This window comes from Fundulus heteroclitus, chromosome 6, assembly GCF_011125445.2.
Source record: "Fundulus heteroclitus isolate FHET01 chromosome 6, MU-UCD_Fhet_4.1, whole genome shotgun sequence".
Classification (NCBI taxonomy): Eukaryota; Metazoa; Chordata; class Actinopteri; order Cyprinodontiformes; family Fundulidae; genus Fundulus; species Fundulus heteroclitus.
Window position 1 is genome coordinate 590,171 of NC_046366.1, and position 13,153 is coordinate 603,323.

The following is a 13,153-nucleotide window of genomic DNA, read 5'->3' on the forward strand; positions in this document are numbered from 1 at the left end:
TGATTGTCGTAAATCACCAAAAATATGTCTGTTGGATACATAAAGCCACCTTTAAGAGTCCATCAATGAATTAGGATGGCTGCTTTATACTTGGAAAAAAGCATTTTTGTTGCTAAATACACCCCATGAATGGTTAAGAAAAGATTCTAAATCTAATGAAATTAGATCTGCCTCCCATTCTAAAAGTAGAATGGGAGCCACTGGAGCCGCGAACCCCCCCCCCCCAAAAAATAAATAAAAAATAAATAAATAAATAAATAAAGTAGAATGGGAGGCAGATTCTTTAGTTATCAGGTTCCCCTTCTGTGGAACCAAATCGCTGTTGTGGTCAGTGAGGCAGAAACCCTGTCTACTTTCAAGACTAGGCGTAAAACTTTCCTTTTGTGACAAAGGGTATAGTTAGAGTGGCTTATGTTACCCTGAATTATCACTGAAGTTATGCTGCTACAGGCTTAGGCTACTGGAGGACATCACAGTCTATTTTTATCACTCTACTAAATACTCCTACTGTTATCCAATCCAATATGTATTGTTTGTTGTTATTTAAACTTAACTTTTTGTTCTCTTTGTCATTTTTCTCTTCATAGTACACCTGGTCCGGCGTTCTGTTATAACATAGAAAGGGTTCCTAGATCAATGTGTGCTTCTGTGCTTTTTTGTGTCTTCTCTAACCCCACGTCGGTCAAGCTCATACTGAGCCTGGTTCTGCTGGAGGCTTTTCCTTCCTGTTAAAAGCTTCTCTTTTTTCCTGTTCACTGTCATGAATGCTGCTTGTCAAGACTCAATGCAATCTACAGTTTTCTTAGATAGAAGACTTTTTGACCAATCGGTATGATTTGATTAAATTTTACTTTATAAAGCGCCTTGAGATTACATGTGTGGCGAACTTGTGCTATATAAATAAAATTTAATTGAAGTGAATCGTGTCAATGAGGCTAAAACTGGCGCTACTCAGGGAAGAAAGAAAGAGCAGGCAAACAGGACAAATGCAGAGGTAAATAAGCATTTTTTGAAAATCAATACATAACGTATAGTAGCTAGCTAGCTTTATTGGAGCAGAAGTGGAGAGAGCATAAAGTTACATGCAGCAAGTAGACAGTTAACTAAAGCTAGTGTACTTTCGGTGATAATAGAGTAAACATCACTAATGAAAAGAATAACAGCAGCAAGTTCCAATCAGTAACTTCCACCTTAGCGGAAGTTAGAAAGTATTCAGGTGTAGAAATAGCCTGAACTTTACATCCTGCTGCAAAGACCATCAACGTGCCTAAGAAACCAGTTACTGTAATAACATACTGTTTTTATAAACAAGCTGATTTCCAACTTTAGACCAGAACTGGGTAATATGATCCAAAATCATCTCAGAGGCTGAATAGAGGTTTTAGTGAAGTAGTACCCCCTCATAATCATCTTGCAAGGATTTTTTATTGAAACAAGACCATTAAATTATCCAAATCTTATCTGATTTGGTTATCTGAAACAATCGGAAACAACTTGTTGTTTTTTAAGTTAAAACAACAAGTTGTTGATGTCCCCACACACACTAGGGGGCATACCCTGGACCTGCTCATTACAAACTCTGCCCCTCTCCCCAACCTGCAGGTGCATGACCTAGGTGTATCTGATCACAAAGCCATTTCTATGGATCGGCCATCCCCATCCAGTTTTTCGAAGCCTAAGCGTAATATCTGTCAGAAATCTTAAAAACATAAACCAAGAACTCTTAGCAGCAGACTTTCAACATCTTTCCACACACTTTCCATCAGTCAATGAAGCAGTGGACTACTACAACAGCCATCTGAGCAGCCTCCTGGACCTTCAAGCCCCGGTTAAAACAAGAACAGTCATCTTCACCCGCTCAGCACCTTGGTTCACAGATGGGCTTCGTAGGATGAAGGCAGCATGGCGGCTCCTTGAGCGCCGCTTCAGGGCCTCTGGCCTCACTGTCCACAAACAAATTTACCGGGAGCACAAACAAAAATATGCACAGTCCCTCAAAGACGCAAGATCACAGTTTTACTCTGATGCCATCAGAAATAACCCAGGAAATTCCAAGCAGGTTTTTTCCACTATAAACAACCTTCTCAAACCACAACCCCCCCCCCCCCCACCCCCACTTACTGCCACTACAGAAAAGCAGTGCAATACATTTATGGATTTCTTCACATCAAAAACTGCCCTTATTCGCTCTGCTCTCTCCGGTCCTCCCACCCAAACTGTTCCCCCAACTCATACCATGTCAAATTCCCTAAACTACTTTCCTGAGATTTCATCAGAAGAGGTGCAGAACATCAGCAGGAAGATGAAATCCTCCACCTGTCCCCTGGACCCTCTCCCAACATCCCTGGTAAAATCCCATATCACTGCCCTAAGTCCCCTGATCACTGCTGTTATAAATAGTTCCTTTCAATCTGGTCATGTTCCCTCTGTCTCAAAACTCACCACCTGTCTGGAGGAGATAAAGGTATGGATGTAGCAAAACTTTCTTCAATTAAACAGCTCAAAAACCGAAGCCATCCTGGTTGGAACTCCTCATCAAACCAAATCATTATCCATAACCAGCATCACCTTTTCTGGTACTAACATCCCGCTTTCGTCAACAGTTAGAAACCTTGGTGTAAAAATGGACTCCCAACTCACTTTTGAAGCCCATATAAATCACCTATGCAAGACCTCTTTCTATCACCTCCAAAATAATTCCAAAATTCGTCCCATTCTCTCCCTCCCAGACGCAGAAAAGCTGGTTCATGCCTTTGTCTCCTCCAGACAAGACTATTGCAACGCACTTCTCATTGGGATCCCTAGAAAAAGTCTGCAGAGGCTTCAGTACATTCAAAACTCTGCAGCTAGGATCCTGATGAGAGTACGGAAAAATGAGCACATTACCCCCATCCTCCATTCACTACACTGGCTTCCCATCTCCACCAGGATTGAGTACAAGGTTTCCCTACTCACACATCAATGCATCCATGCATTGATGCCCCCGCCTACCTCAAAGAACTTATCAACCCACAGAAGACAACCCGGTCCCTTTGCTCCACTCACTCAAACCACCTCCACATTCCCAGAACCAGACTCAGGACAATGGAAGATAGGGCATTTTGTGCCCTCGCTGACACCTTGAGGGCACCTCAGTCCACTGAGTGTTTTAAAAAAGGCCTTAAAACATTTCTTTTTAGCAAAGCTTTTGGTCCCCTTTAGATGTTTCTAAAAAAGCTTTTTTTTTTAATGCTTTTTTTCTTTTTTACCTGTAGCAATTGGAGATCTTTTGATGGAAAGTGCAGTATAAATTAAATGTATTATTATTATTATTATTATTATTATTATTAATCACTGACAAGGTTATTATAGTGGGCTATTTTAACATTCATGTTGACACTGAATGTGATAACCTCAGTGTAGCCTTTAAAACTATCCTAGATTCAATTGGTTTTGTTCAAAATGTGCATAAACAGACGCACTCTTGGTTACATACTTTAGACCTTGTGCTGATATATGGCATTGATTGTGAAGAATTAACAATATTTCCTCACAACCCTGTCCTATCTGACCATTTTTTAATAACCTTATTGCTGTTTCTTCCAATTCACAAATCGACACCTTTGTTAACGGTGTGACTTCGTCATTGCGTTCTGCATTAGACAATGTAGCTCCCTTGAAAAAGAAGCTGATACTTCATAGGAAGCTGGCTCCCTGGTTTAATTCAGAGCTGCGTTCCTTGAAGCACAATATTAGGAAATTGGAGAGAAAATGGCGCTCTACACACCAAGAGGAATCCTACCTAATCTGGAAAGACAGTCTATTGTTGTATAAAAAAGAGCCTTCACAGAGTTAGAGCAGCATATTTTTCATCATTAATTGAGGAGAATAAAAATAATCATAGGTTTCTCTTTAGTACGGTTGCTAAACTTACACAGAGTCACAGCTCTGTTGATCCATCCATTCCCTTAGCTCTTAGCAGTAATGACTTTATGGAATTCTTCATAAATAAAATTGATGCCATTAAAAATTAAATAATTGGCATCCTCCCAAACATGTACCTCGTCCTCAGTAAGTGAGGCAGTGTTGGAGGAATCTTTAGAACCTGCACAGTGTCTGAACTGTTTAAAAGCAGTAGAGCTTTCTGAGCTATCTAAAATTTTAGCTTCATCTAAACCTTCTACCTGTATGTTAGACCCAATCCCAACCAAGTTGTTTAAGGAGGTATTCCCTCTGATCAGTGGTCCTATTTTAGACATGATTAATCTATCCTTGGTAAATGGATATGTACCACAGGCTTTTAAAGTAGCTGTTATTAAACCTTTACTTAAGAAACCATCTCTTGATCAAGATGAGTTAGTAAATTACAGACCTATATCTAATCTTTTTTTCTTATCTAAAATTCTTGAGAAAGTAGTTGCTAATCAACTATGTGAACATTTACAAAGTAATGACCTACTTGAGGAGTTTCAGTCAGGCTTCAGAGCTCATCATAGCACTGAAACAGCTCTGGTGAAGGTCACCAATGATATTCTCATGGCCTCAGATAATGGACTTGTGTCTATACTTGTCCTGTTAGATCTCAGTGCTGCATTTGATACAGTTGATCACAATATTCTCCTACAAAGACTTGAGCATACTGTAGGGATTAAGGGAAAAGCATTAGGCTGGTTTAAATCTTATCTGTCAGACAGATTCCAGTTTGTTCATGTTAATAATAAATCTTCCTCAAACTCTAGGGTCACTTGTAGAGTACCACAGGGTTCAGTCCTTGGACCAATTCTATTTACTATATATATGCTTCCGATTGGCAAAATTATCAGACAGCATGGGATTAATTTCCACTGTTATGCTGATGACACTCAGCTATATTTATCCATAAATCCTGATGAATCCAATCAGTTACTTCGACTGCAGTCATGTCTTGATGACATCAAAAGCTGGATGAATTTCCTGCATTTAAATTCTGATAAGACAGAAGTTGTAATCTTTGGGCCAGAGTCTTCAAAAAATAAAGTTCTTAATCAATCACTTAATCTGGATGGCATTAACTTGGCCTCTGGTAATAAAGTTAAAAATCTTGGTGTTGTTTTCGACCAAGACATGTCATTTAAATCCCATACTAAACAGGTTTCCAGAGTTTCCTTTTTTCACCTCAGGAATATCGCCAAAATTAGAAACATTCTGTCCAGGGGTGATGCTGAAAAACTAGTCCATGCATTTGTTACTTCAAGGCTGGACTATTGTAATTCTTTACTATTAGGAAGTCCACAAAATGCAGTTCGAAGTCTTCAGCTGATCCAAAATGCTGCGGCAAGAGTTCTGATGAAAATCAACAAGAGGGATCATGTTTCTCCAATTTTAGCTTCCCTTCATTGGCTTCCTGTTAAATCAAGAATAGAATTTAAAATTCTCCTTCTAACGTATAAAACCCTTAATAATCAAGCTCCATCATATATCAGAGCTCTGATTACCCCGTATGTTCCTAACAGAGCACTTCGCTCTCAGACTGCAGGTCTGCTGGTGGTTCCTAGAGTCTCTTAAAGTAGAATGGGGGGCAGATCCTTTAGCTATCAGGCTCCTCTCCTGTGGAACCAACTCCCAGTTTTGGTCCGTGAGGCAGACACCCTATCTATTTTTAAGACTAATCTTAAAACTTTCTTTTTTGACAAAGCTTATAGTTAGAGTGGCTCATGTTACCCTGAGCTATCTCTATAGTTGTGCTGTGATAGGCCTAGGCTGCTGGAGGACATCAGGGTCTAATTTTCTCACTCTACTGATTTCTACTGTTCTTCAGTCTACTGTTTTCCAGTTTTGCATCGTATTACATTGAAATGACTGTCGTCATTTCAGCTTTTAACTTTTTGCTCTCTCTCTTTTTCTTCATAGTAGCTACACCTGGTCTGGGGTTCTGTTAACTGTGACATCATCCAAAGAAGATGGCTCACCCGCTACTACCATCTAATGTAGAACAGATTACTAGATCAATGTGTGCTTCACTGCTTTTTTGTCTCTCTTGTTGTGTCTCTGCTCTGTCTTCTGTAACCCCAGTCGGTCGAGGCAGATGACCGTTCATACTGAGCCCAGTTCTGCCGGAGGTTTTCCTTCCCGTTAATGGGGAGTTTTTCTTCCCACTGTCGCTTCATGCTTGCTCAGTATGAGGGATTGCAGCAAAGCCATGTACAATGCAGACGACTCTCCCTGTGGCTCTACAGTTCCCCAGGAGTGAATGCTGCTTGTCGGGACTTTGATGCAATCAACTGGTTTCCTTATATAGGACATTTTTGACCAATCTGTATAATCTGACCCAATCTGTATAATATGATTGAACTTGATTTTGTAAAGTGCCTTGAGATGACATGTTTCATGATTTGGCGCTATATAAATAAAATCGAATTGAATCGCTCGAAATCTCTGGGAGGAGTTAGATCTTATACCAACGCTGTAAATGTCAAATTTGAAGTCAAAATCAGACTTTCAGTCTAAAATGGCCAACTTCCTGTGATACTTGCACTATGACGTAAATCGTAAATTCTGAGCATCTTGTTGAGCTCTACAACTGTAGAAAATTTCATGTCTCTACGACAAAGTAAGTGAATAGCAAAGGGTCCTTTGAAAATTTCTAGGTGGTGCCCAAAAAGGTCCCTCTTTAGGGGGGCAGAATAATAATAATAATAATAATAATAATAATAATAATAATAATAATAATAATTAACACTACAGATACAATAGGCCTTCGCTGCTCGGGCCTAATAATAATAAAACCTAACTCGATATGCTTGCATGTTTATTTGACGTAACACACGTTTTTTTGTTGTTGCTTTCGCGCGTGCATACAGTGAATGGCAGGTAAAAACCACATGGATACACCCCCCCCCCCCCCCCCCCCCACGTGCAAGAGTTGTCGTCGACCCCCCTGCCCGCTCCGCAAGTCGGTCCGCGCAACACTCTTGAGGCAGATGACCGTTCATACTGAGCCCGGTTCTGCTGGAGGTTTTTGCTTCCCGCTAATGGGTGGTTTTTCTTTCCATTGTCACTTCATGTTTGCTCAGTATGAGGGATTGCTGCAAATCTCTATTTCTAAGAGAGAGCCCAGACGACTCTCCCTGTAGCTCTACAAGGCATTTTACAAGGCATTTTACAAAGTCAAATTCAATCAAATCATACATATTGGTCAACCAGTTTCCTGTCTGGCTCACAGTCCAAAACTAGGAGTTGGTTCCACAGGAGAGGAGCTAAAGGATCTGCCTCCCATTCTACTTTTAGAGACTCTAGGAACCACCAGCAGACCTGCAGTCTGAGAGCCAAGTGCTCTGTTAGGAATATATGGGGTAATCGGAGCTCTGATATACGTATGATGGAGTTTGATTATTAAGAGCTTTATACATGAAAAGGAGTATTTTAAATTCTGTTCTTGATTTAACAGGAAGCCAATGGAGGGTCGACCAAGCTGATTAAAGTGTGCTTTCTGTGAAACTGACATCATAATCAAATCAGTCGTGTTCTGTCTAAGCTATGCAGGAGAGAGACGGTGCAGGGAGGTTGAATTAATGGTGTTTTTGTATTACCTTAGGATTAACCCATTTAGCGACTGATCGCTATAGCGACCCCTAGCTTCCCAGGGGTATAATCGCATTAATAAAATCAAGCATCCTAGAGTTATGGAGAAACTCATCCTTTAAAATGTTATTTTATCAAATAAGGTTTTGTTTAACTCAAGATTTGCATTGTGAATAGGTTGAAACATATACAAAATGTAGTTCTGAATTAGTTAAACTAATTTAATCTCATTCCACTTTCTTTAAACTGAACTTTGGTCCGTCCGTCCAATTTCTTCCGCTTATCCAGGGTCGGGTCGCGGGGGTAACAGCTTCAGTAGGGAAGCCCAGACGTCCCTCTCCCCGTCCACTTGGGCCAGCTCCTCCGGGGGAATCCCAAGGCGTTCCCAGGCCAGCCGGGAGACATGGTCCCTCCAGCGTGTCCTGGGTCTTCCCCTGGGCCTCCTCCCGGTGGGACGTGCCCAGAACACCTCACCAGGGAGGCGTCCAAGAGGCATCCTGACAAGATGCCCGAGCCACCTCAACTGGCTCCTCTCGACGTGGAGGAGCAGCGGCTCTACTCTGAGTCCTCCCCGGATGACTGAGTTCCTCACCCTATCTCTAAGGGAGAGCCCAGACACACTACGGAGAAAACTCATTTCAGCATCCTCCCCAACCCGGAGATGGCACTCTACCCTTTTCCAAAGCCAATAGGACCATGTCATCCGCGAATAGCAGAGACGCAATCCTAAGGCCACCAAAACGGATCCCCTCAACACCTTGGCTGCGCCTAGAAATATGTCCATAAAAGTTATGAACAGAATCGGTGACAAAGGGCAACCTTGGCGGAGTCCAACTCGCACCGGAAACGAGTCCGACTTACTGCCGACAATGCGGACCAGACTCTGACACCGGTCGTACAGAGACCTGACAGCCCTTATTAAAGGGTCCGGTACTCCATACTCCCGGAGTACCCCCCCCCCCCCCCCCCCCCCCCCCCCACACACACACAGGATCCCGCGGGGGACACGGTCGAATGCCTTCTCCAGATCCACAAAGCACATGTAGACTGGTTGGGCAAACTCCCATGCCCCCTTCAGAATCCTGCTGAGGGTATAGAGCTGGTCCAGTGTTCCACGGCCAGGACGAAAACCACACTGCTCTTCCTGAATCTGAGATTCGACTATCCGACGGACCCTCCTTTCCAGAACCCCCGAAAAGACCTTACCAGGGAGGCTTAAGAGTGTGATTCCTCTATATTTGGAACACACCCTCCGGTCCCCCTTTTTAAATAGGGGGACCACCACTCCAGTCTGCCAATCCAGGGGAACTGCCCCCGATGTCCACGCAATGCTGCAGAGCCGCGTTAACCAACGCAGCCCCACAACATCCAGAGCCTTAAGGTACTCAGGGCGAATCTCATCCACCCCTGGAGCCTTGCCACCGAGGAGCTTTTTAACAACCTCGGCAACCTCAGCACCAGAGATGGGAGAACCCGACCCGGAGTCCTCAGGCTCTGCTTCCGCAATGGAAGACGTGTTGGTGAGATTAAGGAGGTCCTCGAAGTATTCCGCCCACCGACACACGACGTCCCGAGTCGAGGTCAGCAGGATGCCCTCCCACTATAAACAGTGTTGGTACCGCACTGCTTCCCCCTCCTGAGACGCCGGATAGTGGACCAGAATCGCTTCGAAGCCGTACGGAAGTTTTTCTCCATGGCCTCTCCAAACTCTTCCCACACCCGAGTTTTTGCTTCGGCGACCAGCCAAGCCGCCTGCTGCTTCGACTGCCGGTACACATCAGCTGCTTCCGGAGTCCCACAGGCCAATAAAGCCTGATAGGACTCGCCACCAGGTAGTGGTCGGTGGAGAGCTCCGCCCCTCTCTTCACCCGAGTGTCCAAGACGTGCGGCCGCAGATCAGATGAAACGACAACAAAGTCTATCATTGAATTGCGACCTACTGCTACCCGTTGTCGCCATTCACAGGACTTGAGGTGTACTGCAGTGATCCTCAAAACTTCACTATACATCAGTGGGCCAATTACATAAATGGCTACTAGCAAATGGAACTCAACGCTTAAAAGCCCCAGGATTTGGTTAACCCAGGGAACCCAAATCCTTGGGTTTTAAATCCAGGGCTTAGAATGAAAAAGTGGCTATGGCCATATTCAGTTTGGCTCAACCATAAACTGTATTATTATTAGCCACATCCAGATAAATTGTGCCACCCAAATAGAGTTTGATTGTGGTTGGAGGCAGTATTAGACCAAGTTGTTGCCAAAAACTTAGGAAGAGGAAGACGTAGAAAACGAATAAAAAGAAGAAGTTTGCAGCTGCAAGCTGGTTGTAGTTTAGCAGGAACATGTCTAGCAGAGACTATGCAGACATTGAGCCAAATGTGCAAACCAAGCACCAGAGTGTATGTTGGTAGCCACGAAGAGCAGACACTTGTACATCCCTGGAAATATCTGGAAGAATTTTTGGTTGCAAAGTTAAATTTGACATTGTTGCCATTAGCTATACAATAGAGCAAAATACATATCTGAAAGGTATCAATTTGGATTATAGGTTACTTTTTATTTATTGAATAATACCTTCGATTAACTGTTAATTTTGACAGCACTGTGTACTGTAAATAAATTAGTTGCTACAATATTTAATTGTAGCAACTAAAATGTGTTAATATTTAATGGACATATATGCAGGTGAAACAGTCTCTTTAATCTCAAAATTTTTAAAGGGGAAGTCCGGTCAACAAGGAAAAATCAGGGGATCATTAGCTATAACTAAAACTAATATGTTTGTGGTTATTTAATGAATTTAGCGTTAATCATAAGAAAATAAAAGCATAAATTGTCGTCTGGATCACTGTGTATGGGGGTGGCCATTATTGCCCATACACATGTGCCTGACATCACATCCTGTGACATGGATAAGCGGAGCGGCGACAGAATTTCTCCGCGCTTTCCAAGCAAAGTCAATAGGAGCCGTTCTACACAGCTGCAATCATGAACAAATTTTTTCCGATTTCCAGAGGACTTCACCATTAAAATTCGTGAGAGCTATTGTTGAAGCAACAATGCTCACGTGCATGGCAGTTGGATGTTCCAATACATTGGGTAAAAGTGGAAAAAATAGTTTTTTCACCTTTCTGATTCATCATCTACCTCGGGCTGTTTTGCTAGATTACCACCGTAAAGAGGGAGGATTTGCTATCGAACTTCTGGCCAGAGAGAAACCACGTCGTCTGTAGCCAATATTTCAAAGAATGTCTTCAAGATGACATGAGAGCGAGACTTTTCGGTAGGTTTTTCTTTTTCATAAGGTAGAATTGGCCGGGACATTTATTTACCCGACCATAGCGGCGGAGGGATACGACACATTTAGGAAGAGTGCTCACTGTGGCAAATCCCACTTATTTTATACAACTTTGGTGTTATTTTTTTCTAAAGTCGCTTGTAAGTTTCATGCAGTTTTTTTTGGGCTCGTTTCTGAAAGTCAAGTTGATTGTTTGGGGTCTAAACTAAGTGACGCCGAAATATCCCTCCGCCTCATAACGCGCTGCAGCTCATTCTGACAGAAGCAGAGTAAACTCAGAAGGAGCCGCTCTGCCTGTATTTTCTGCAGTTTACGGTTCCAATAACTGATGATAACTGCTGAAAGTAGATTTTGAGCAGAGTTTTATACTCATCTTATAACATTGCAGAACCCAACCCATAAACCGTACTTTAATGCTTTTTTGTTGAATTTTTAAGTCTCTAAAATGTAAAATTAGTATTAATTAATTTAAATTTAAATGCTTAATGCCATGTCTATCTTTGTTTAAGGGGTTAAAAAATATTTCGGCATGAAAACGCATATTTATTTACAAGGGGACAGATAGGGCATTGGGACTTGCTCTACAGCCAATCCTGCATAGTGACGTCACAAATTGGGAGGAGGCAGTACTGTTCTTCACCAAGATGGCGGCCCCCATAAAAAGGACCTTCAAATGAAAATTACCCTTAGTTAAAAAAGCTTATTATTTATTGAATAGTATGTAATAATGCTATATTTAAAGTACTTTCATCAGTTTGAATTCTGATTTTGACCGGACTTCTCCTTTAAGAATGTCTTAATTTTACAATAGTCATTATGGCCTTTAGAGAAATGTTTTGGGGTTGGGGGAAGTGCAATACAGTCCCCTGTGTTGTGCAGCCTGTCTTTTTCCTTTATGGTATTTATTTTTCTTAAATTACTTTTATACTTTAAGTTGTTTTGGCACCTCTGGCCTCTTGGCACCAGCATTCTGGGGCTAAGGGTATTGCTCAAGGACCAAGAGTAGCAATCAAACCAGGAACCTTGCAGCCTCTCCAGGACGCATGTGCCCTGCTCTCCAACCACTATGCTTCCACTCCACAAACTGTGGAGTAATTGAGAGGTTGCACTGGCTTGTTTCCTTGCTTCACAGTTTATTAGCCAACTGAGTCGTCATCTGAGTAATACTTTTTTTGCGTTGATTCATACTGGAGTAGGAGAGAGCATTGTGTGGCTTGCAATAGATCTCGATGGGGAGATCATACCAACAGAATCTAATTTTTTGAGCTGCTTTTGTCTGTGAAGGTAATATTTATAAACAGACAACGCTAACTTTGTTGTCCCAGAGGTTTACTACTTCTACTATTGCAGATCCAGGAGCTTTATTATTTTCAGTTGCTTTCAAGTGTTGTAGCGTTAGCTTATAGCTAGCATGTAGCATTTTATTTTGTCTTGTCCATCTGCCTCATGGGGAAACTACCTCTTAATGCTTTTGTTTGTTTTGTCAATAAAGAGGGTCACAGATATTGTTTGCGCTACTCTCGACTTCTTAGAGTTTATGCTGGTGAAGATTCTCAGTCATCCAGGTCATGGTCATTCCAAAAAAAGGTAAAAAACAAAGCAACTGGACTTGTTTTCCGTAGTTGAAACTTTTCACTTTTCTTAGCGTTTAAACTTCCAGCACAAGATCTTTCCTGAGCAGTTGCAAGGAATTGTACCCTCACTGTTTAACTATAGCTAATGACAGAACAAAGCAATAGTATCCTCAAATAAATTAGTATTTAATAAATACCAATGAAAACATTAACTAGGAATGAAATTACGGTCTCACCTTTGAGGTATAAATGTCTCTAAAGCTGAGTCCATGTCCACTGTGTTGCCATAACGACAGTACTCGGGGTCTTGAATGATCTTCAATCCTTTTTTTCCTTTCGTCTTACTCTGATCCGGCTTACTACCTAAAATTTGCACCACAAAAATGTATGTTAAAATAGTCTAAATTTGGATCTTGGACAGTGAAATGAATAAGTGAAATAAAAAAAGGCTTCTACAGTATGTGTATTTATATATAAATGATAAACAGGAACTAACAATGCCTTATGTAACCTTTTTTTATTGTCTGTTGTCTGTTATGTGTACTCTTAGCTGGAGTGTCCAAAAATAAATTTCACCATAGTGACACATAGTGGCAAAGAATCTTTTAATCTTTTTAGGTTTTATATTTTAAGGTTTCATCCACATTAGGATATCCGACTCAAAAGTTATGGTTGACATTATCTGTACAATATGTGTTTTTTAACAAAATAAAAGGCTAATAGATTTACGTTGTTAAGCAACA

The 13,153-nt window shown here is 41.6% G+C and overlaps 1 protein-coding gene across 3 annotated transcripts in view; it reads right to left on the reverse strand.

Moving 5' to 3' along the window:
• agla (amylo-alpha-1, 6-glucosidase, 4-alpha-glucanotransferase a) overlaps positions 1-13,153 on the reverse strand; it is a 158,049-nt gene that overhangs the window by 77,590 nt on the left and 67,306 nt on the right. For all 3 annotated transcript variants that reach the window (XM_036137806.1, XM_036137805.1, XM_036137808.1), the window contains one exon: positions 12,647-12,773. In XM_036137806.1, the coding sequence (XP_035993699.1) occupies positions 12,647-12,773 (127 nt within the window). The remainder of the gene's footprint in view (positions 1-12,646; positions 12,774-13,153) is intronic.